Source organism: Gymnoscopelus microlampas (genome assembly GCF_963454915.1).
Source record: "Gymnoscopelus microlampas genome assembly, chromosome: 4".
Lineage (NCBI taxonomy): Eukaryota > Metazoa > Chordata > Actinopteri > Myctophiformes > Myctophidae > Gymnoscopelus > Gymnoscopelus microlampas.
The window spans coordinates 48,443,297-48,469,178 of record NC_139941.1 but is presented as its reverse complement, the minus strand read 5'-3'; the positions used below and the strand labels follow the sequence as shown (position 1 = coordinate 48,469,178).

The 25,882-nt window shown below is 44.2% G+C and overlaps 1 protein-coding gene across 2 annotated transcripts in view; it reads left to right on the top strand.

Moving 5' to 3' along the window:
• The window catches only part of arb2a (ARB2 cotranscriptional regulator A), a 297,865-nt gene that overhangs the window by 105,019 nt on the left and 166,964 nt on the right, over positions 1 to 25,882 (top strand). For both annotated transcript variants that reach the window (XM_084054052.1, XM_084054051.1), the window contains exon 7: positions 8,235 to 8,477. In XM_084054052.1, the coding sequence (XP_083910178.1) occupies positions 8,235 to 8,477 (243 nt within the window). The remainder of the gene's footprint in view (positions 1 to 8,234; positions 8,478 to 25,882) is intronic.

Genomic DNA, 25,882 nt, shown 5'->3' with positions numbered 1-25,882 from the left:
CCGCGAGGCGAATCAGGAAGCACGTAGAGCCACGGAAACAAGGAAGTGGGGCGAAGCGGGCGGGCGAGAGAGAGGAGAGAGGGAGTGCCAGTCAACCCCCACACCCCCCGTCCCCCCCGTCCCCCCCCGATCCTAGCGCCCCTGACAGAAAGCTAATAAAGTAAGCTGCCAATATGAGAGGACACACACACACACACTGATCTTTTATATCAAATACACATACAGTATACTGTATATACAGACACATTGAAAAGCAGAGGATGCACCATAACGCTGGAGTACATTTAACCCATTAAGACCTGAGGCCGATTCTACACAATGTCTTCTAAATCCTAGCATTTTTTTTAAGAAAACTGCACTATGTGCTATATCAGTGGTTCTCAATATTTTTCATGTCAAGGACCCCCCAAAATGATATGGCCGCGGACCCCCATCTCAAAATATTTAGTTCCAGGGACCCCCAGAAGCAAAGATTTGAGTTACAAATGTTCGCTTTAAAAATATATATTTTCAACGATTTGCACAAACTTTCACGATTATTCTCAAAAATAGCAGATCTACAAGCTCATAGCGCGGCACTCGGTGCCGCGCTATGAGCTTGTAGATCTGCTATTTTTGAATAGCCAAAGAAATCTTAATATGACACGGATGCGTTCCCGGTCTTAATGGGTTAACATGCTACAGTATACCGTGTATGTACACACACGCACGCACGCGCGCGCGCGCGCGCACACACACACACACACACACACACACACACACACACACACACACACACACACACACACACACACACACACACACACACACACACACACACACACACACACACACACACAGATGCTGACACAAAATTCACACACCACCATGCATGCGCTCCTTTACCACATGCACCCCTCCTGACCGCTATCAGACGTTCTTTGTACCTATCAAGTGCTGTCCTTTCCTCCCGGTGCCCAGAGAGCCCCACGCGCCTTACATGAGAGCTCTCACATCAAAGGGCTCCACAGAGCTCTATGCATGCAGCCATGGATGAAACACCCTCTGAATCACTCCTCAGTCCTCTGTCCTGTCTCTCTCCTTTCCTCGCTCCTGTCTCCTCCTCACTCCCTTTCTTCACTCCCCCTGCTCCCCTCGACTCTCCTCTTCCTCACTCCTTCCCTCACTCTTCTTTTTCCGCCTCCTCTCCTCTCCTCTCACACATCAGACACGTTTCTTTTCATTGCCACGCCACTCCGGAAAAATAGCAGCTCTGCCGTCTTAAAGGGACATCTTATTTACCCCCCCCCCCCCCCCCCTCACACTCGAGCTTTGTGTTCGCTCAAACACACACACACACACACACTCAGACACAGATGCGCGAGTGACTCATTGTCTTTTCGAATGATGCGACTTGAAGGACGAATAATGATCCGTTACCGCTCGAGGTCTGACGGACAAACGGCGTCCAATTTGTCCGTAAAAGAGACACGACGGTCGACATCACCGAGAACGTCGGTTTTGTCGGTGCAGCAGGCAGCACCTCGTTATAAACGGCGGCTCCGATGTCATAATATTACGTGGTGAACGAGGCGCCTTTAGCAAATTCATATTAAGTCGTATTATGTCTGTTTATTTTTTTTTCTTGTTTTTTTTTTTCCTCCCAAGCTTCATACTGTATGATTAGTTTTTTTCCCATACCTTTTTTTTCTTCTTTTTACTAATTAGATGATCGTGGCGTAAATGCACTCACGCAGCGCGGGGGGGGAGACGAGGGAGATAAAGGAGAAAGGGGGGGGGGCTTGCTTTATCAGAGAGATGAGAGACAAGCGAGGGGTTTCCCTAGCAGCGGCAGCCATTGTTGGGCTATCTGGGCGCTGGACAGGCCCCACAAAGGAACGCTAAGGAGCGTCCGGAGCTAGGGTGAACGGGGGTCGGGGGCGTCCGCGTCCCCCTCCCCTCCCTCCCTCCCTCCCCTCCCACCCTCGGAGGGGTTGCGGCGACCCCTCTTGACCGATGGCCCCCGGGGGCCGGGGTCTCAGTGTGACGGTGGCACAGGGGGCACCGACGGGGGCATGGGAAGAGACTTAGTCTGTAACACTAGCGGCTGTGAAAGACAAGGCTGTTAACACTGAGTGTGTGTGTGTGTGTGTGATTGTGTGTTTTTGTTGGAGACAGTTTGCGGACGGGACAAAGGCAAAAAAAAAGAAAATGACCCGCCGTTCGTAATGTGTGTGAGGGGAGATTTAGGTTGTATAAAGACGGGTTTGACCCAGAGCTCGCAGTGTGTTTGTGTCTTGAGGTGCGTACTTTGACAGCACGTCACTTTAGCAAGGATCAGACTTTAGCCCAGTGCTGTCACTGTGTGTGTGTGTGTATGTGTGTGTTTGTGTGCGCGTGGGAGAGACTTAACAGTTAGCTCCCAGTACTAAGACACCGCTGACCCTCACGATAGCAGAGAGATTTAGCTGTCACACACAAAAAAAAACACAACAACAATGAGAAGCATCACAAAGTCAAGGATGACCGAATGGTGGTTTCTGTGGGAGAAACTTACAGAGAAAGACAGACAGAGACTCTCACGCACGCACGCGCACACACACACACACACACACACACACACACACACACACACACACACACACACACACACACACACACACACACACACACACACACACACACACACACACACACACACACACACACACACACACACACACGGCAGCAGCACACTACCGCGCAGCTGGGATTTACTTGAACATTTACTGAACTCTAGCGCATAATATCTCCTTTTCATTCTCTGCTTTTATTTTTTGTAATTTTACTCTTCGTGTTCCTGTATTCCTTTAAATGCAGTCAGTACACAATGCATTATATACAAATATAAAATAGAAATGATATGATTATTTGTATTTACACGTACTGTTATGATATTAAATAGAATAGAATAATAGTATCTATTGTAATACATACTAAGTAAGCGCGTGTGTGTGTGTGTGTGTGTGTGTGTGTGTGTGTGTGTGTGTGTATGTTTATATACTGTTTGTGTGTGTATATATATATATATATATATATATATATATATATATATATATATATATATATATATATATATATATATATATATATATTATATTTGTGAAATGTGTGAAGGTGTGACTAAATGACTGTCTTCAACTTAAATAAAATCACTATTTAAAAAAAAACGTATTCATTCCAGTATGGTCACGTCAGTCTCTTTGTGATAAACGGTGTGTCAGCACTGTCATTTCATTAAAGGAGAGCAAGAGTGACTCGGGAGCGTGTGGACAGACAGACAAGCAGACAGACAGACAGACATGTCGGGCGTGGCGGTGGTGACAGCGACCCAGAGACCTCTCCGTGTTTAAATAAGTGACTGTTTCCGACGTGGGAGCTTGAACCCCGTGGACCTTTTTCCTACACAGCACACGACGAGACGGGTCTGAAGGGAAACGCTGTTCCCTCTCTTTACAAGCACTTTCCTTCTGGGTGACTGGACCACTGAGAGGTTTAGCACTATTAGCACGCTTTTAGCTCGCTTAGCCGCGTTAGCCTTTGCTCTAAAGGAAGGAGGGCCTATAAGGCTATATAGAGAGGGCCAGCACGAGTCGAGGAGGGAGGCTAAAAGGCTATATAGGGGAAAAGCAGGGCCAGCGGAGGTTAGCATTAGTGCGCTAAAAGGCTAAAGGAGGTGACGCGAGAGCGAGAGGGGTTAGCAGGATGACACTGTTTGCGTTTGAGGGAGACGTGCAGGGTTCAGAACATCACAGTCTGTGATGTCGTTAAGCCATTAACGTTTGGCCTGGTGAACCGATGGTGAACCGAGGGTCCGAGGAAACCGAGGGGGGGGGGACACACGAGTACAAAAGGCAGTGGCGGCGTTGGTCGTGTAAACGTGTTCTTTCCCCCCCCCGTGTCCTTTGACACCGTCATTTATTCTTCTGGTTATTTGTTGAATTTTGTCATTCGCAGTAAATGTGTTTTAATATTTTCAATATCATTTTTATTCACTGTTGTTCTTATTTTTTTCCCCTATACCCTACATTATGTTTAGTGTGATTGTATGTTTTTTTCCCCAGTGCGTTCTATACGGTTGAACTGGTTTTTGTCAGTTGTTTTACCAGTCTGCCACCAGTGGGCAGTGGCACAAAGCCGGTGTGGGCCCAGTCTGTTTGAACAGCCTCTCTCTCTCTCTCTCTCTCTCCCCCCACCCTGCCCTCTCTCTCTTTCTTCTTCTCTCATCCGTCTGTCAGTCTGTCCAGCTGTCTGCAGACCTGTGTGTTTGTGCGTGTGTGTGTGTGTGTGTGTGTGTGTGTGTGTGTGTGCGGGTTTTTCCGCACCTGCAGTATGTGTGTGTGTGTGTGTGTGTTTGTGTCTCTACATGCCCGGTCTGTGGTGTCTGAACGCCAAAGGTGTGACTTCTTAATAGACCCTGGCCCATTACCTTTACACTTTTGGACGAATACATGTGCGTGCTTGCTCGCGCGCGCACACACACACACACACACACACACACACACACACACACACACACACACACACACACACACACACACACACACACACACACACACACACACACACACACACACAAATCCAGGTTTGAGATTACTCTAACTGAAATCGGAGAGTTTCTATTTTATATAAATGTTTATTACGTATATATAATACATCCTGTACAGGCGTTGTGTTTAAGTACTCTCTAGCAGCTCATGGTAAACATTTTGCTGGAGACCTGCCTTTGGCTTTGGGGTTATGAATACTACAGTACATCATTGCTTTATATTTAGATATATTTATATCTATATATCTATATCTACACTTTGTTTTAGGGTCAATATACATTGTATTGATAATTTGGGAAATAGACATGAATTGGTGTTTATTGGATTTACTGGCAAACCGCTTGTATAATTATCCTTCATGCACATTATGTAATGTTGTTTTTTTGTTTTTGTGAGTGACATCAGTCAGATCCCCCTTTTTAATTGTCAACGCTTAGAAGCTCTTTAAATGATAAAATAATACTCTCAAAATGTGTTTATTTAAATTTCACCTCTTAGAAGTTTTAAAGGTGTTGGATGAATAGAAAAGAGAGAAGCTTTCAGGCAGATTTAATTCAATAAAGAATTTGTTCATGCCTCATTTAATTATCACATGTTTGTGAGTGTGTGTATATTTTAAAAAAATAACATGCTTTTGTCAGGCGTTTTCATCCGAAATTGTTGATCTGAATGCGTCCAGCGGACGTAGAGAGGAGAGGAGGGGCTGTCCTGTCTTCATGTGTCAGCGGAGGAGTGAGACTCGGAGACTAATTTTATAATCGGGGGTGGAAAAAAGTGCGAAAGTGTCATTTCGCCGTTGTCAACACACGGCAGGTGTTAAGGAGAGCGGGGTGTTGGGGCTGGTTTGACGATCACGGGCACAGGGGGGACTTTATACACACGCACGCCCACACACACACACACACACACACACACACACACACTCGCTCTGTCAACGGGAAGACAAGCGCATTGTGTTAACACTTATTAAGGAACAGGAGACGTGCTGCCTGAAGCAGACAGGGTGCGTGATGATGATGGCGTCTCGCGGAGGAAGCTAATCGGAGAGTTTGTCTCTCTTAACTCCCTTTCACTTCTCCAAACAGTGTTTGTGTGTGTGTGTCTGTCTGTCTGTCTCTCTGCACGCACAGTGCTGTGCTTAGATTTTCCAGCCTTGGTGAGTGTGTGTGCGTATGTGTGCGTGTGTTTGTGTGTGTGTGTGCGTGCGTGCGTGTGTGAGGGTGTGCGTGGGCCGCAGCCAAAGTGGAACAGGAATCCATCCATTTCCTGCTTTAGTTTCAGAGTGCCTAGCATAACAAACGCACTTAATTAAAATGGCTTCAAAAGTTGAAGAAGTCACTGAAGGGCTGCAGGAAAACTTCCCCTTCTCCACAATAGGTCTTCCCCCCGTGTCGCACCCTCACCTCATCAGCACTTGGAGTTCTTTTTGATCTGTTCTTCTGTTTTGTGTGCATGTGTGTGTGTCGGTGTGTGTGTGTGTGTTGTTTGCTTAACAATTCAGTATTTGTTTTGGAGACGGACGCTTGCCTGCGTTCCAGACAGCTTGAAGAGTCCCGATACTTGATACCGGTCCGCCCCCGTTCTAGTTAGATTGTTTTTAGTTTTCCAGATCATTTAAATGTTGTAATTTAGTTGCTGTCGAGGCAGAAACCTCTTATCTCCATATTGTAACTGTTTGTGTTTTTTCCTGTAAATTAAACGCCCCTGCTTGATCATACTACACCGTCACACAAAGGCATCAAAAGAAGCAGATCTACAAGCTCGAAACGTGGCGCGAAGCGACACGTTTCGAGCCTGTAGATCTGCTACTTTTGCTATTTTTGAATTTGAATCCTGACAAGTAACGGTTTTGGACATGTGAGGTTTCCACCCGACAGAGACGATTTAAAGAAATTAATCTTTTCCAATGTTACGTTAAGCCTTTTTTCCCTTCCTTTTTTGCTTCACGCTGAAGTTTCAGGCCACACAAACGCACACACACACGCACACGCACATGGCAGTGTATGCAATTGCTGCTAACTCTGGAGTTGAGTGATGGTCAGATCGATTGGGTTTGATATTAAGTGACACGTGGCCTTTTGGAGTCACTAAATGCTACACTCACCGGGCTGGAACCGGCGGTGCTGAATTACAATTCCCTAGTTCACCGGTTCCCAAACAGTGGGTCGGGACCCATGTTCGGGTCGAGGACGGATTTGTATAGGTCGCAAGTAAATATCCCCTTTTTTTTGTTCCTTATATTTAAAGAATATATATTCATCATTTAATTTCAACATTTTTGAAAAAAGACAATCACAACCTTTCATCAATTAAAAACAATTCCAACATTGTTATAAAGTATGTCAGCAATTACAAAATAAGAAATCTAATAATTTACATAAATAAAACACATTTATGAAGTAGTGAAAATAGCAGATCTACAATCTCGCAACACGGCACGAAACTTATATTACGTATTATTACGTATATCTGCTATTATCACTATAGTTTGGGCCCCAGGGCAAACGTCTAATTCCTCTTTTTGGGTCTTGTGCTAAAACGTTAGGGAACCACTGGCCTAGTCAGAGCTGGGACCTGTCCCTGCTCCTTCTTGGTTTCAATCACTTAAAACTTCTTTTTATACTTTTAAGAATTGGCAAAAGTAGCAAAAATAGCCGATCTACGAGCTCAGAATGCGTCACATTGTGCGCTTGTAGAACGACTATTTTTGCTATTTTTGAAAAGTAAAAGAATTGTTTATCATCACAATATATCGATATTGAGGTATTTGGTCAAAAAATATTGTGATATATGATTTTGTCCATATCACCCAGCCCCTAGTCCTGAATAATACATTTCATATCTGAATTTATCTATAAGACTTCTGCTATATTGTTTTTTTTCTAATGTATTTATAGATGGTATTACTTTTTTAGTTGTTCATGCTGTGTATTCTTTCTACCTTTAAAAAAAGTTTTTTTTTAATCTCTTGGCCAGTTTGTGTTCGAATTAATACAATAAATAATAAAAGTAAAAATTTTATTATTATTATAATTTAAATCTGCCTGGTTTTGAAACTTTTTATAATCATAATTGTGTTATTTGTTTGGCGTTTGTACATCTGTTCTTCGTTCAGATCCAGAACTGAACGAGACAGTGTTGTTGTTGTTATCATAAAAATGGATAAGACACCAACATTTACTATTCTGTGGGGTCAACTGTGTGGAAGGTTCCTAGAGTTCATAATTATAGTCAGATTGTCATGGGAAATGAGTAAATATATTTTCGGTGAGTTTTGTTCTTGCTTGTAGAGTCACTGTTGTTACGGTGCACAGTGTTAGATTATGTGTCAATTACAATATAATGATTATATAATTATAATAAAAGTGACAAAATCAGAGACACCATTTTAATGCAATTGTCATATTAGCATGCAATTTAATCTTGTGGATTTAAATACTACAGCTTAATATGAACTGTGGCCCCACACAGCAAGATCCCAAGTGTTCATTTATCTTGTTAGTTTAAAAATACACCAATAAAGGCATATTTCTACACTCTGAGATAAATTAACACAATAATAAAAGACCCATCACGCTCAGACTGAAAGTTAATTTTTTGCTGTGCGCGAGATGTGACCTTTGAACTCAAGCGTTTCTCCTCTTCTTCTTCTCCTTCCTCTTCCAGGACGGCTACGGCGTGATGGTCCTCAACCCCAACGAGAACTACCTGGAGGTGGACAAGCCGGCCCGGTCCTCCCCCCCCCTGCCCTCCTCTACGGAGCCCTCCTCCACGGCGGAGCCCTCCTCGGACGAGCCCGCCGAGAAGAGGGAGCGCAAGGACGACAAGGACGCCAAGAGGAAGCGGGAGTTCTACGAGAAGTACCGCAACCCGCAGAAGGAGAGGGAGACGGAGCAGATCCCCATACGGGTGAGCGAGGGAGGGAGGGAGGGAGGGGGGGAGGGGAGGGGGGTATACTTGGTTGAAGAGAGAGAGGAAGCAGGAAAAAGAAAGGAGACCGGGGGAGGGAGGAAGGGATGGGAAACGGTTGGATGGAGAGAAGGATAGAGGTTCGTGAAAAACAGGAACGAGGGAGGAGGAGGAGGAGGAGGAGGGCTGAAGGGAGAGAGAGAGAGAGAGAGTGTGACTGCATGGGACGGAGAGCGGTGGAAAAAGAGAGGTAGAGAGAGAGAGAGAGAGAGAAAGGCGGAGGAAGGTGGGGGGTGAGCTGAGGAAGCGAGGGAGGGAGTGAGAGGGAGGGGAGAGGAGATACTAGGTAACGAGAGAGAGAGAGAGAGAGAGAGAGCTCTTGTGTGGTCAGGCGGTGTGTGAAGAGGTTGGCCGCGCTCCAGTCGCCTCTCACTGTGCAAGTGTTAACCACATGGCTTCTCCCTCTCCCTCTCCCTCTCTCTCTCTCTCTCTCTCTCCCACTCTCGGAGGGTGGGCCGGTCAGGGCAGCTTTGGCCCCTTCGCTCTTGTTGACCGCTGGGATTATTATCTCTCTAACACACACTCTGTAAACACACCGCAGCATTCTTATCGTTGCTGCACTGACCATACACCAGCACCTAATCACACGCACACACGTACACACAGGCACACACACACACACACACACACACACACACACACACACACACACACACGCGCACGCATACCTCCAGGCACCGAGCTTGGTCAGTCCGCCGTTTTTGGTCAAACAAAGGAAGTGAACCCTTTGCATAAATCTGTCTCATTATCCAAATAAATATAGGCACAGTAATGAGAAATGAAAACGATGTTCTTCTCTCTTCATAAGATGACGTTTGTTTCACTGCAGTCTTAATACACTCATTATTGAGCCGGGAAAAAAAAAATAACTCTTGTGCTTGATAAGGTTGTGGGCACATTCTTTCACGGTGTTGAACATATTAACCCTTTCTTTGTTTTTTTTCCGGGCTCTTATTCAGTTCAAGTACAGTGAATTTTAAAGCAACGTATTCCTAGACCTCCCACTGAAGTGAAATTTGGGTGTTAGAGAAGCCCGGTTAAGAGGATAAACATACGGATACTTAAGAAGCAATAACCTCAAAGTAAACAACATTTCTCGACATATAAATAAATATTGTCGTGATAGTATACTGTAGTATTCATAACCCCAAAGCTAGGGACTTAACACACGGCAGGTCTCCAGCAAAATGTTTACCATGCGCTGATACGCTTAGAGTACTTAGACATTATAAACACAACGTATGTACAGAGACTTATACAATTAACGCGATGGAGCAAGTAGTCCAATTATAGTGTCTAAGTGGTTGAACCAAATATGCTTCAGGGTAATGAAAATTGTATAATATGAACTCATAGAGATGAAGTGCAACGCAGACAAGTGCATAGTGTTCGCTGTTTCCTGATGAATGGCGCCCTCAGTATCTGAGAGGGAATGAGACAAAGTTCGCCTTTTCACCAAATGAACCGCTTAAGTCCTACAGTATATACGTTGCAAAAAAATAGAAAAAAATGGGAAATTCTTGAAAAATGAAATGATTGTACATAGGGGACACCAGGTTGAACTTGGTTGATGTGAGGTGAAAGTTGGCGTCTACGCCAGTGGTTTTCAACCTTTTTCATGCCAAGGACCCCTAAATTGATATACATTTGGCCGCGGACCCCCATTTGAAAATGTATCGTGCCAGGGACCCCCCAGAAGCAAAGACATCAGTTAATTTTCGCTTTAAAAAATATAAATGATCAAAGATACATGCACAGTTTTTCAAGGTTTTTCAAAAATAGCAGATCTACAAGCTCATAGCGCGGCACTCGGTGCCGCACTATGAGCTTGTATATCTGATATTTTTGAATAGCCTAAGCTAAGTGGTTAAAAATGATTGTGATGCTAAGAACTAATTTTGCTGTGGACCCCCTGGTACTCTCTCAAGGACCACTGGTGGTCCCCGGACCACTGGTTGAAAACCACTGGTCTACGCAATCAGATACTCTCATTCTAACTCTGAGAGTGTACGGTTCTATTTGTACACTCTCAGAGTTAAATGAACACTTTTACAGTGTCTTATCGAGGGCTGCCACTGTTGATTATTTCCTCAGCGTTTATCTTTATTTCTTCTATATAGATATGATTTGATTAAATTGAATGTTTAGTTTCTTGGAAGCATAAAGGTAAGACTTACATATTAAGGTCGGGTCGGGTCTCTCTCTAATGTGCTACAACCACATTTATAATGCATTACAATGCACTTATAAGGCATTGTAACACTTGTTATACATGTTTATAATTATGCATAACAACTTATAACAAGGTCTATGAAGTATTATAACTTATAATAATATCATTTATAAGTGCTGGCCATAAGGCATGATAAACTCAGTGGAACAGCACATTATAACTACCAGGTAACAGTGCACTTATAGTTTGGGTCAATAATGCATTATAATCACATTTATAATGCATTATTATCGCGTCATAATGCACTCATAATGCTTCGTAACACTCGTTATAAATGTTTATAATTAGGCCTATGCATAACGACTTAACAAAGACACTTTATAATAGAATTAATAGAATTTGAAGAAATATACATTGTGAGGACCGTTTTTCTGGTCCTCACAAGACAAATGGTTGTTTTATAGTTAAAAAACATTTTTTTAGAGATACGTTTACTATTAGAAAAACATTCAGGTCAGGATTAGACATTTAGGTGTCTTAGAGGTTAGCTTTAGGGATTGGAATTAGAGTTAAACATGATTTATACTTAGTTGCGCGCCAGTGTCGTGCACCGAAAAACAGCCGATCTACAAGCCCACAACGCGTCGCAGCGCGACGCGTTGTGGGCTTGTAGATCTGCTAATTTTCGGCTTTAGGCTTATGGTTAAAATGGCAATTATTATTTTGAAATGGCATTTATAACATGGCTGTCCTAAAATGTTGATGTCCTCACAAGTATAGTAATACAAACGTGTGTGTGTCCAGCATTTTGTATGCGTGCCTGCATGCACTTACACACACACACACACACACACGCGCACGTGCGTGCCTCTGTGAAAGACGTCAGTCTTTGCGGTGTGTGTGTGTGTGACAGGAGTTAGTACTGCCGCGGTGGGACTTGCAGGCCGTGTGTGAGCTGTCAACGCAGCCCCTCCCCCGCTTGACACTACCTTTACACATACCCTAATAAGATATAATTAGCTGCAGCGTTAGCTTACTCTATAATATACCACCTTATAAGTGTGCACTGGGTTTCGTCGGTCATACACCTGAACAGGGTGTGTTCACACTTACACACCTTTTAATGGAAAGGTAATAATTAATAATAATAATGCCCAGGCGGGCTCACTAACCACTCAGCTATGGCCGCCCCAAGGTGCTGCCTATAGAATGCTTTTTCTGCTGATAGCATTCTTTTTGGCAACGCTTTACTTAAAGGTCGGGTCTATAATGCATTATAATCACATTTATTCTGCATTATAATGCACTTTTAAGGCATTTCAACACTCGTTATAGATGTTTATATTCACGCATGACAACTTGTAACTAGGTTTATGCCATATTTATTTAAGTGCTGGTCATAAACCAGCCAGCTGTGACCGCTTCAAGGTGCTGCATTATAATTGCATTTATAATGCATTATAATGCACTTATAAGGATTCATTCATAACACTTGTTATACATAATATAATTATGCACATTTCTAAAAAAGTTTGACTGTATTCAACTTTTCAAAGTGCTCCGCCCGGCCAAGAAAAGCGGACTGACCGGCACGTTTTACATGTGTGGTGTTCATTCCTCCTTGAACATGTCTTGTTGTTTTTTTTTCTCTCGTCTTAACCCATTAAGACCGGGATCGCATCCGTGTCATTTTAAGATTTCTTTGGCTATTCAAAAATAGCAGAAATACAAGCTCATAGACCAATTATTTGTTTACTAACATTTAGACTGGACGCACAGATGATTGTTTCACGCAATCAATTTCCAACCTGTTGTTTCGGGGTGCGCTGGTTTCAGCACACCCCAACCCCCTCTTGTGTGTTGGCTAGTGAGGCGCGTCCTAGCGAGAGCTGATAGAATGGGTTTCATTGCACGCATACTGGTTGCACGCATACTGGTTCTCATCAGTGTGACGTCGTCTGTTAAGGGGTCTATAGCACGGCACCGATCTTGTAGATCTGCTATGTTTGAACATTGTGAGAATTGCTGACATTTAGAAGGCATTTAGTAAAATCGGCCTCAGGTCAAGCGGTCAATTTTATCTGAAGTCCGTCTGTGTGGTAGTTGGTCTTACTGCGAGTGTTAATGGGTTAAAGCAAATCTTATTGTGATTCTAGAGCACAGGGGAAGCGACCATATGAGATATTTATAAATATTTTAACTCGCTAAAGGGCTGTACTATCACATGACAATATCACTCCTCGTTCGATATCTCTTTACTTCATCTCCATGACCCCCCCCTCTCTCTCTCTCTCTCTCTCTCTCTCTCTCTCTCTCTCTCTCTCTCTCTCCCTTAACCCATTGATACCTGGAACGCATCTGTGTCACTTTAGATTTCTTTGGCTATTCAAAAATAGCAGATATACAAGCTCATAGCGCGGCACTGAGTGCCGCGCTATGAGCTTGTAGATCTGCTATTTTTGAAAAATCGTGAAAATTATTTTTTAATATTTTTTTCAAAAAACTGTTAGGATTTTTTTTTTTTTTTAAGAATCGCCTCAGGTCTTAATGGGTTAAACCTCTTGCACTTTGTGATGCTATAGCAGCATGAGATCATTAGCATGGCTGCAGCCAAGGTTCTGTGCTGGGGGAGCATGCATGCAGGCCGGCCAGGCAGCAGTCAGTCGACTCTAGTGTTATTCAACATTGTGCTATTAGCCTGGCCTATAGCTTCCATCAGGCTGCATAATGCATGTTGGACTGAGACTTGAGGCATTGCACTGAAACACTGAAGCTCTGCGTATGTGTTTTTCCTAACTTTTTGTTTCGTGCCCAAGGCACCACACACACACACACCAATGGGCAAGTCAAACTCTCAAGGCGCACCTATATTCATATAGCTGAAATAGGTGAGCTTGTAGATCTGCAACTGTTTTGCTACTGTAAATAAATAAATGCAAATTATAATGATCAAAAATTGAACTGTTCGACTATATCAGTGGTTCTCAAACTTTTTCATGTCAAGGACCCCCATATTGACACTTATTAGCCCGCGGACCCCCATTTGAAAAGATAAGCCAGGGACCCCCATAAGAGAAGATTTTTACGGCTCTCTAGCAGTGATTCTCAACCATTTTAATTTCAAAGGACCCCCACTTTGAAATCCATTAGGCTACGGACCCCATTTAATGTCATTTATATCGCTGGGACCCCAATTCATATTGTAAAATCAATGTTAATTTAACTCTGAGAGTGTCTAACATGTCCATTTGGTTCCATTTGGACACTCAGAGTTACAGACCCATAAGGGTCCATTTGGTTCCTATCTATCATTTAGCTGGGGACCCCCTGGAACCCCCTAAGTACCCCTGGGGGTCCCCGGACCCCACTTTGAGAACCAATGGACTATATGTCCCATTGTTCTAATGTGAGGATATGAATCATACCCTATGTCTGCTGTGTGTTTCTATATCTCTTGAGTTAGAACGACTTTTAAAACAACATTATTTATAGATAGAAACTTCACACGTGTATTAGAGAGGTATCGTTATATGAATTCCATAGGGCTAGACCACAGATGGGCAAATGACATCATCAACTTGCGACGGGCATTGCCCCTCTTGAGTAAAAGATGAGCCGTTTCTAAAATAAATAAAATATTTAAGGTGTATTATTTTTTGTTTTGTTTTGTTACAGAGGGCAATTATAATGGTATAATTCATTATAAGGTCTACTTGGCTTATTGGCCAGGGATCCTTTTAAAGCATTGGTTCTCAAAGTGGGGTCCGGGGACCCCCAGGGGTACTTGAGGGGGTTCCAGGGGGTCCCCAGCTAAATGATGGATAGGAACCAAATAGACCTCTGTGGGTCTGTAACTCTGAAAGCGTACAAATGGAACCAAATGGACCCTAACGGGTCCATTTGGTTCCATTTGTACACTCTCAGAGTTACATTAACATTGATTTTACAATATGAATTGGGGTCCCAGAGATATCAATGCCATTAAATGGGGGTCCGCAGCCTAATAATGCATGTCAAACTGGGGGCCCTTGAAATTAAAATGGTTGAGAATCACTGCTAGAGCCGTAAAAAAATCTTCTCCTATGGGGGTCCCTGGCTTATCTTTTCAAATGGGGGTCCGCGGGCTAATAAGTGTCAATTTGGGGGTCCTTGACATGAAAAAGTTTGAGAACCACTGTTTTAAAGGTTCCTTGGGGGGGTTCCAAATGAACCCTAACAGGTCTGTAACTCTGAGAGTGTAACAAATAGAATCAAATGATTCCATTTGTTACACTTTGTACACTCTCTGAGTTATGGGGCTCAGTGAAATAAAACCCATTAAGACCTGGAACGCATCTTTGTCACTTTAGATGTGTTTGGCTATTCAAAAATAGCAGATATACAAGCTCATAGCACGGCACCGAGTGCCGCGCTACGAGCTTGTAGATCTGCTATTTTTGAAAAATCTTGAAAATTATTTTTTAATATTTTTTTCCGAAAAATTGTTGGGATTTAGATTTTTTTTAGACGCGGCCTCAGGTCTTATGGGTTAAAAGGTTTGAAAATCACTGTTTCTATGTATTGTTCTTTGTGTGGATGTCCCTTCAGCCTCTCCACCCATGGCTTCCTTGTTGTGTCAGTTCAGTATTTTTTGAAGAGTTGACAGGCGAATGACTTTGTTCCATGAAGTTGTCGTCAGGATCCCTAAATTGAGTCCCGGGGTTGAAGGGGGACAGAAGGGCGGGGGGCGGCCGGGGGATAAAGATGCCTGATGCGTCCGCCACGCCTCGGTTTCAGTGCCCCATGCACTTTGACCTTTGACCCGTGGTGACAGTCAGCGGGATGTCGGCATGTTTGACCTCCTCTCTTCATCGTCCGTTCCTCCTCCAGTACACTTCAGAGTGAGCTGTCACGCACACACACACACACACACACACACACACACACACACACACACACACACACACACACACACACACACACACACACACACACACACACACTCGCGCACACACACATAGAGGCACTCAGAAAAGAGTAAAGGAAGTGGAAAAATAGATGAATTAAGATTTGTGTGTGCGTGTGTGTGTGCGTGTGTGTGTGCGCTCACGCGTGCGTGCACACTGTGGGTGGGGGTATCAAATCAAACTTGTTTGCGGAGCCATTTTCAGCAGTTTTTGACCCCCGATCCCTTTCTTACTGCTACTGTTAGAGTAGCAGGACCACACACACACACACACACACACACACACACACACACACACACACACACACACACACACACACACACACACACACACAGAGGTAATTCCTCATTTACCCACAATTAAAGTAACTTTTACACTATTAAACACACATTTCTGCACAGGTTAAGCTAAGGCACACACTCTCTCGCTCACACTCTCACACACACACACACACACACACACACACACACACACACACACACACACACATGCACACACACACACACACACACACACACACACACACACACAGTCTACAGACAGGCACACAGGGGTCCTCGACAGAGTTGAGTTGATTAACACGCTTCCTTACACACATTAATAAGCTCTTAACTGCGTTTTAGGATTGGTACTTTTTAGCCCCCTGCTTCATAGTGTGTAACCTCTCAACCCTGTCTAATCCCACCGCACTGGATCACATCAGTGGGGGGGTAGAAGGATAGAGCAGAGACTCCCAACCTGTGGGCCGTGAGGGTATTGCAAGTGGGACCCCAAATAATTGGCAAAACACTAAGATTTTTGAATTATAATATAACAGGATATATAACAGGATATGAGAGAGAGAGCGAGAGAGAGAGAGACATAGGGTCGGTGTGTGGTGGTGTGTTGAGTTGGCATGGTGGGTGGTGCTGTGTTAGGTGGATGGATGAGTGAGTGGAGTCTTTGATTGGTCGGTGGTGGTGTGTTTATTTCAGTAGTTCTCAAAGTGCGGTCCGGGGACCCCCAGGGGTCCTTGAGGAAGTTCCAGGGGGTCCCCAGCTAAATGATGGATATAGTTAGGAATCAAATGGACCCTCATGGTTCTGTAACTCTGAGAGTGTACACATGGAACCAAATGGACCCGAACGGGTCCATTTGGTTCCATTTGCACACTCGCAGAGTAAAATTAACATTGATTTTACAATATACTTTGGGGTCCCAGAGATAGAAATGCCATTAAACGGGGGTCCGTATAGCCTAATGCATGTCAAACTGGGGGTCCTTGAAAATAAAATGGTTGCGAATCACTGCTAGAGCCGTAAAAATCTTCTCTTATGGGGGTCCCTATGGCATATCTTTTCAAATGGGGGTCCGCGGGCTAAATAAGTGTCAAGTTGGAGGTCCATGACATGGAAAAAGTTTGAGAAGCACTGTTTTAGTTATCTTGGATTGTAATGATGGTGTTGGGTGGTGTTTAGTGTGTGTGTTTAGTGTGTGTGTGTGTGTGTGTGTGTGTGTGTGTGTGTGTGTGGGGTGGTTGTGGTTTTGGGTGGGTGGGTGATGGATGGTGTGTAGTAGGGTGGTGGATGGTGTGTTTTCAGGTGGGTGGTGTTGGGTGTGTACATCTCGGCACATATAGGAGTTTGGGAGTTCACTTTTCCTTCTGAATTTTCACAGTAATCCAGTTAGCTATTTTCTGTCAGCCAAGCGGAGGAATAGGAACCCAACAAAAGGCACATTCATGAGACTTAAGAAGCTTCCAAAGAGTTCAACCAAGGCTGACTGACTGGGATTAGGCCAGCCGGGCCTGAGAGAGAGAGAGAGAGAGAGAGAGGGAGAGAGAGGGAGAGAGGGAGGGGGGGGCGGGGTGTAGAGAGGAGGTAAAAAGAGAGCAAGACAGGGACAGAAAACAGAGCTCGGTCTCTCTTTAAATTAAGTACCGTTTATTTATTTTTTTCACAAACGACTGAATTACTTTTTCTCTGCTCTTGTTCTTTTCCCTAGTTTTTCTTCTCCATGCCTTTTAACGTCTCACATTGTTGCACGTCTTAAACGTTCAGAGAGAGAGTGAGAGAAAAGGAGAGAGAGAGAGAGGGGTGAGAGGGCCTCTCTCTCTCTTTCTCTCTCGTATATAGCCTAGCGTTTTGAAGTGGCGGATTGAGGCTAGTTTCTTTTTCTCTCTTCTTTTCTCTCTCTGTATTCAAGTCCCTCTCTCAAGCACCAGCGACTTCAAGAGCCAGAAATCTGTACGTACCCGGAGAACGGCAGAAAACGCTTCTACTTCCAGCAAGCGTGCGTGTCTTCCCCCCGCGTGTCTCTATCCGTTATTCATCGGCACCACAATGACGCCACAATAGCGGAAATATCGGGGATGCTCCATTGTGGCCGAGATGTTTTCATCCGAAGCTTATACTGTTCACTGGGGCTGTATATATTATATATATATATATATATATATATATATATATATATATATATATATATATATATATATATATATATCTGTTCGCTCTGCGCGTCATCTCTCAGTCATTATGTTCAATACATTATATAAGAGGCTCCATCATGGGCAGGGCAGCGAGTCCGTTGCATTGTATACGGTATTGTCTGATATCACGGTGTTATGGACATACGTCCAGATGTACAGAACGTTCCCTCTCCAGCAGAAGATTATTCAGCTCCTTTTCCTGCTCGCCCCGTCGATCGTATAAACCTCCAGAGAGAGGTCACTTGTTCATTCATTCTCCGTTCGTGTCATGTGTAGTTTGAAGTGGCGTTATTTCATCAGGTGGCTGCCTCCGCAGTGGATTTGGCCACTTATTTAAACAGTTTTTATGATGTCATGTGGCTGGAGCACTCGTTGTGGTTCATTCTGCGTCCTGCTCAACACTGTTAGAGTTGACAGTTACTTTTGATCATAGACATAAAAAGGTAGACTCTTTCTCCGACTCCGGGGCGCCTCTATCTGCGGGCGGCATTTTGGGATGAAAAGTGGCCAGTAGTCGTAGTAGTGTCTTTTCCGGGACTTGGTATAATCTAGTTGTATAAAAACTAGAGGGTCGGAGACAGAAGAGCGTATAGACGTTCCTTGCAACACCGGTGCTTGTTTCTCGCACATGATTTGGCAACGCGCAAAACGAAAGCGAAACCTAACTGCAGCATGCAAACCAAAAGCGAAACCTAACATGCAACTGACAAACTTACAAACAAACAAACAAACAAATTACTCGCGCATGCGCAAGTTTGCCAATTGTATATATAGATACAAGAGCAGAAAATATAGATAACGGAAGCCGACTAGATTCTGTCAACTCCCTGAAAAGACGCGCTGTGATTGGCCAGTAGTCACTTTGAGTGGCTAGGTTTCTATATCTATGGTTTTGATGTCCTGACAAGTATAATAATGTGTGTGTGTGTGTGTGTGTGTGTGTGTGTGTGTGTGTGTGTGTGTGTGTGTGAGGACGGGTAGGGATGGTTTATAAGAACCAGACGTGTGGTATTCTTGGGACTATGGTGACCTGTGCGTTAAGGTGTCAGGTGTGCGTGGCACACAGGAGACCATCAGGGGCCACCACACATCATACTGATATGAATGTTGTGAATCATACTGAGAGGGTGCTCCTCAAAGAAGGGGCATCCATTATTTAAGTCCTGTCTCTCTGGTCTCTCTGTCTCTGCCTGTGTCCCCTACACACGTCGGCCTGTCGGGGACCCCTATACCCTTCCTCCTGCAGTCCTACAGGGGCCGACTGTCTGTGTTTGGCATCGTACCACCTTAACCCATTAGGACCTGGAACTGTGTCATTTTTAGATTTGAGCTAAAAAGCATTATTTTACACTTTGGGCTATTCAAAAATAGCAGATCTACAAGCTCATAGCGCGGCACCGAGTGCCGCGCTATGAGCTTGTAGATCTGCTATTTTTGAAAATTCGTGAAAATGTGTGCAAATCTTTGAATATATATATTTTTAAAGCGAACATTTGTAACTCAAATCTTTGCTTTTGGGGGTCCCTGGAACAAAATATTTTGATGCGGGTCCGCGGCCAAATACATATGATTTTGGGGGTCCTTGACATGAAAAAGATTGAGAACCACTGATATAGAAACATAGGTTTTTCAGAAAACTGTTGAGATTTAGGAGACATGTAGAATCGGCTTCAGGTCTCAATGGGTTAATGTCCTGAGAATTCAACACACACACACACACACACACGTGTGTGCGTGCGTGCACATGCGAGCACTCTACATCACCTTCACCCCCCTTAGCCCCCAATCTGTGACCTGGGGCAAATTATACAGACAAAGCTTTATTTGACCTTTGACCCACGGCCGCACCAGGAAGTGAGGCTCGGTATATCCAAGGACGGGGACGGGACTTGATTAACCTTTGAACCCGCGGGGCTAGAGACGCAGGGGTCAGTGTCCTGCACCATAAAGGTCAGCTCACCTGCACTGTTTGCACACACACACACACACACACACACACACACACACACACACACACACACACACACACACACACACACACACACACACACGCTGGCTTTATGTGTGTGTGTGAGGCATTCTCCAAAACGCATTGGGTGGGTGTGTATGCACATGCATGTTCTGGGGCTGTGTGAGTGTGTAGTACACGGCTTGATGTACGGGAACTTTCGCGCACTTGTGTGTGTGTGTGTGTGTGTGTCATATAATCGATGAGTGTTTGCTTGTGTTTGCCAAGCGTGTGTGTGTGTGTGTGTGTGTGTGTGTGTGTGTGTGTGTGTGTGTGTGTGTGTGTGTGTGTATGCTCAGGGCAGAACCAGTGTACTGTAGGTCTCCTCAGATCCCTGCTCCCAATCTTCTAGTCAGGTCAACCATCAAACACGTCCATCCTGCCCCCCCCCCCTCACACACACACACACACACAGCAGTCTGCTCTCTCTCTCTCTCCCTCCCTCCCTCCCTCACCCTCTCTCTCTCTCTCTGTCTCTGGGTCTTGCTCCCCCATCCTTTCTCTCATGCACGCTTGCACACAAACGCACGCACACACACACACACACACACACGCACACGCACGCGCACAGCACAGCACCACCTCGGGGTCAAGGCGGAACAAACAACAAGCCTTGTCTGGCTGTCCGCTCTCCTTTGCTTTATGTCAATTAATGGCTCCCAGTAATTTCACCTGACAGTCTGTGGCGGTGGAGCAGAGATGTCACACAGATGACCTCTGTGTTGGCCCGGTCTGGCCCGCCGGGCCAACCGCCCCCCCCCCCCCCCCCCCCCCCCTCCCCCCCCCCACCCCCTCCTCCAGCTCTCATACAGCGTCTCACTGCAACTTCCCTTTGTACTTTGTTAATGAGTTATTGATTTGAAACAATGCCCCGGCAAATATTGTCAGAGCCGAACCGACCTGCGCTGCAAGGTCAGCCTGCTTTATCCTATTGAGACCTGGAACGCATCTGTGTCACTTTAGATGTCTTTGGCTATTCGAAAATATCAGATCTACAAGCTCATAGCGCGGCACCGAGTGCCGCGCTATGAGCTTGTAGATCTGATATTTTTGAAAAATCGTGAAAAAAATATGTTTTTGTTTTTTTTTCAAAAAACTGTTGGGATTTAGAAAATTCTTAGAAGCGGCCTCAGGTCTTAAAGGGTTATTGTATACAGTCCTCACTCCTCAGCCTCAGATAATCTGCACACAGCAACACACGTACGTGTGTGTGTGCGTGTGCACGTGCGTGTGCGTGTGTGTGTGTGTGTGTGTGCGTTCTTCTCTCTCTTTCCTTATATATCGTCCCTTCAGCAATGTGGGATAACATACCTTCACTTTTCACTGCATCTTACACACACGTGCGCACAGACACACACACACACACTCACACACACACACACACACACACACACACACACACACACACACACACACATACCGTCTCCCTCTCTTGTTATCCTTGCAGGCGTTTCTCCCCCCACCCTGCCCCCCCCTCCCCCCCTCCTCTCTGTCTCTCTGTCTCACATCATTATATTTCCCACCTCTCCATAGGTACTATACCTGCTAATTACCCACAATGCCACAGTCATTATTTTCCCATCTCTGTGGCTAATTTGCTACCCCCCCCCTTCCCCCTCCCCTCTCCCAACCACAGCCACCTCCTCTCTTCACAGACAGCCCAGGTTCCCGAGTTCCAACTCCTACGTCTGCCTTGAGAGAGACCCCAAGAATGATGGAGTGAAGGAAAGAAGGAAAGAAAGACAGAAAGACAAAAAGAAAGACAGAAAGAAAGAACGAATGTTGCTGTCGGGCAGTAACCTCCAACCTAATCTTTCTCTTTTTTGCTTTTTCGTAAATTAACGCCCTACTTGATCGTACTACAGCGTCACACAAAAGCATCAAAAGTAGCAGATCTGCTACTTTTGATGCTTGTAAATTTGAATCCTGAAAAGTAACTTTATTGGACATCTGAGGTTTCTACCCGACAGAGACGAAAGAAAGACGCAAAAAAGGAAAGAAAGGGGCAGGAAGAGACGACGTTGATTAGGAATGCAATTGCAAACCGAGGTCCAAGTTGTAGCGCGTGGGTGCCTGACACATGCGTGTGTACACACACACACACACTCACACACACGTCGTCCACACATGTAACTGTACACTAACACACGCGTGCACACAGCGGCATGTACTGTATATCTAATCTATTCAATCCTAATAGAGTTTGCGCTAACACACACCAAACATGTTTAATTGTGGACAGTGGTTGTTGGATGTTGAACCATTAGTTCCAAATCAAAACAAACGCCGTCCCTCTCTGATCTGCACCTATTAAACAGGCTAATGAGTAACGACTGAGGGCTGCGTGTGTGTGTGTGTGTGTGTGTGTGTGTGTGTGTGTGTGTGCGTGTGCGTGCACGCACCCTATTAGGCCAGTGTGTGGTCTAATTCTCAGTGTTAATTCAACTCTATAGAGATCAAAGATGGACCCCAGATTGCACTCTCTGAGTTAAATGAACCCTTAGGACTTTACTGTGCCGTGTACAAGGCAAGAGAGCGAGAGGTGTGTGTACTCTCTTTATGTGGTGTGTGTGTGTGTGTGTGTGTGTGTGTGTGTGTGTGTGTGTGTGTGTGTGTGTGCATAATAAGTCCTCCAGGACACACACATTTCATGTGTACTGTACATACATACACACAGTGGTGTAAATTAACTGAGTGCATTTACTCAATTACTGTACTTAAGTTCAGTTCTGAGGTATGTCTTACTTTACTGGAGTATTTTTAATTTTCAAAACTTTTACTTCTACTCCACTACATCTCAGAGGCAAATATTATTGTTTAACTCCACGGATTGTGAGCTTGTCGATTACATTTTATACATTTGAAAACATTCTGCATAATGACTACTTTTACTTTTGGTACTTTAAGTACATTTTGATACCAATACTTTTGTACTTTTACTCAAGTAGATTTAGAGTTCCGTACTTTAACTTGTAACAGAGAATTTCTGCATTGCATTATATATACATTATACTTTTACTTAAATACAAAAGATGTAGTACTTTTTCCACCAGTGCATACACGGGTGTGAGCGGTGCTTATTTCCTCGGTTCGGTATGTTTTTTTCACTATGCCTCAGCCCCGTCACCTAAAACAGTGGCTCTCAAAGTGGGGTCCGGGGACCCCCAGGGTTCCAGGGGGGTCCCCCAGCAAAAATATTGAACCCATTAAGACCTGAGGCCGATTAAAAAATGCTTTCTAAATCCTAACATTTTTCTGAAAAAAATATTTAAAATATTTTTTTCACAATTTTTCAAAAATAGCAGATCTACAAGTTCATAGCGCGGCACTCGGTGCCGCGCTATGAGCTTGTAGATCTGCTATTTTTGAATAGCCAAAGAAATCTAAACGTGACACAGATGCGTTCCAGGTCTTAATGGATTAATACAGAATCACAATAATTTTTAACCACTTTAACCATATTTCATATGTTGGCTATTCAAAAATAGCAGATATACAAGCTCACACAGCGAGTCACTGTGTAAAAGGAAATGTTTTGGACATAATGAGGTTTCCACCTCGGCGGCAACATGGTTTTCAAAGTAGAATTGGAAAGAAGAGAGGAAAAAGTGTAAACACTTTTAACCTGGCATCCATATTTTGGGCATGTCATTATTGTTATTTCTCAAACATTGTCAAACTTTTTTTTTTACTGCCATTTCGCAATGGGGGGGCCGGCACAGCCAGAGGCCATGGCTACTTGGGGGTCCCTGGCATGGAAGAGTTTGGGAACCCGTGACCCTAATGACCATGGACAGTGTTTTTCTTTTGTTATTGTTACTTTTAAGCCATTAAATCCGGGAAAGCATCGGTGTCATCATTTTGCATGACAATCTTTAACCATATTTTTACTTTTCAAAAATAGCAGATATGCAAGCTCATATAGCTTGTAGATCTGCTTTTGAAAAAAAAAATCTGGAACATTTGTGCAAATCTTTGAATATATTTTTGAAAGCAAAAATGTTTTACTCAAATCTGGAACAAACTCTTTTGAGATGGGGGGGTCTGCGACCAAATACTTATAAATGTGGGTGTGACATGAAAAAGTTTCAGCACCACTGATATAGCGACATAAGTAATTTAAAAAATATATATATATATGAAAAGAAGACTGTTTGGATTTAGATGACATTTGTAGAATCGGCCCCCAGGTCTTAATGGGATAAAGCCAGTTCTGCCCATGCAGAGAGCCTCGGAGCCGAGCGGAGCAGAGCGGGCGTCAATCTGATAGAGCTGTCTGCAGAGCCCCATGACACCGGCCCTGACACTGCTGGCTCTCACTGAAAAAAAGAAAACACAACCTCCCCAAAAAAACACAACCGACAGACAGTGGCCCTTATCCACGAGAGAGAGAGGGCCGTTCGTTCCAGCACCCAGTCCTCCTCACCAGACAGACAAACACCGACCCACACGGAAAAGCCTGGCAATGCCCGGCACGTTTTTGGGAGAAGGGGAGGGAGGGAGGGGGCAGAGGGAGAAGAGGATAAGGAGAGCTGTCTGAACCCTTCCCTAAAAACACCCGGGACAACGCTCCACCACACGTCCCAAACTCTTCTGGCTCCCAAACTGTGGAACAAAGTCGCTGTTGCAGTTAGAAGAACTGAACAGACTCACTCCCAATTTTCCGCCGCAATCTTGAAAACTCACCTCTTCAGACTTCCACCTCAGCCCGTAGCACGTGACCTAGTTATGACGACCATGCAGACTTACCATGGCCATTTGTTCTCATGTTTTTGTTACTTGTATTTTCTTGTGTACGAGAATGCTACGCACAGCAAAGTCCTTATGGTGGTGCCGGCCAGTTACAGTACCTGCCGAAACGTTGGTTTGGTTTGTTTACTCTGCGTCCTAACTATTTTCACGTTGGCTACCAGTGTGTGCTGCCACCTTCTTCACTATTTTGTTTTTTCTTGACCACAATGTTAAACTTTAGATAACATGTTATTTAGACAGATGCTAGGTTCATTGCTAGGCCTACATATTATTGATATGATAATACAGTATATTGTTTAGACTGATGCTAGGTTCTTGGTTTACTTGTGATCCTAGTTTACTGTCTTTCTGCATTTGATGTGATACAGATGTGCCACTTCAAAACTTCACATGTCCTGCCATCGCCAAGACAGTACATTTTCAGGGGATTCCCAGGGCAATAAGAGGGACAAAGAAGGGCATTTAAAATGCTGAATTATTTTGATGATCACTGCTTTTATGATGCTAATTAATTTGAGCAACTGGTCAAATCACCTTTCGCCTCATAATGAGTCTGACACCTTCTTAAACACACATTCTTTTGTTCTCATGTATATGGATGTCTGTTGAAGGGAAAAACGGGGGTGTGTAGTGACAACTTCTTTTCAGGGGCAAAACAGTGCATTTTAAGGGCAGAAAGGGGAGGAAAAAAATGCATTTTCAGGGGACTTTCAGGGAAAGAACAGTAACGTGTGAAGTTTTGAAGTGGCACATCTGTATGTGTCTACCTTGCTTATCAATAAGTCACTCTGGTTTAGTGCACCCCCGTTCTGGTCCCAACCAATAACATTCATTCCCGTTTACATTTTTCGGACCGGATATAGAAAGATGGTGGATTTGAAATTGCCGAAAAATAGGCTTCATTTACGGTCTGTAGAGTCTATGGGCGTAACTTTGTCCATACTTTTTACTGTCTGTCCTGTCCTGTCCTCTCCCTGCTTCTCATTACAGTGAATAAAC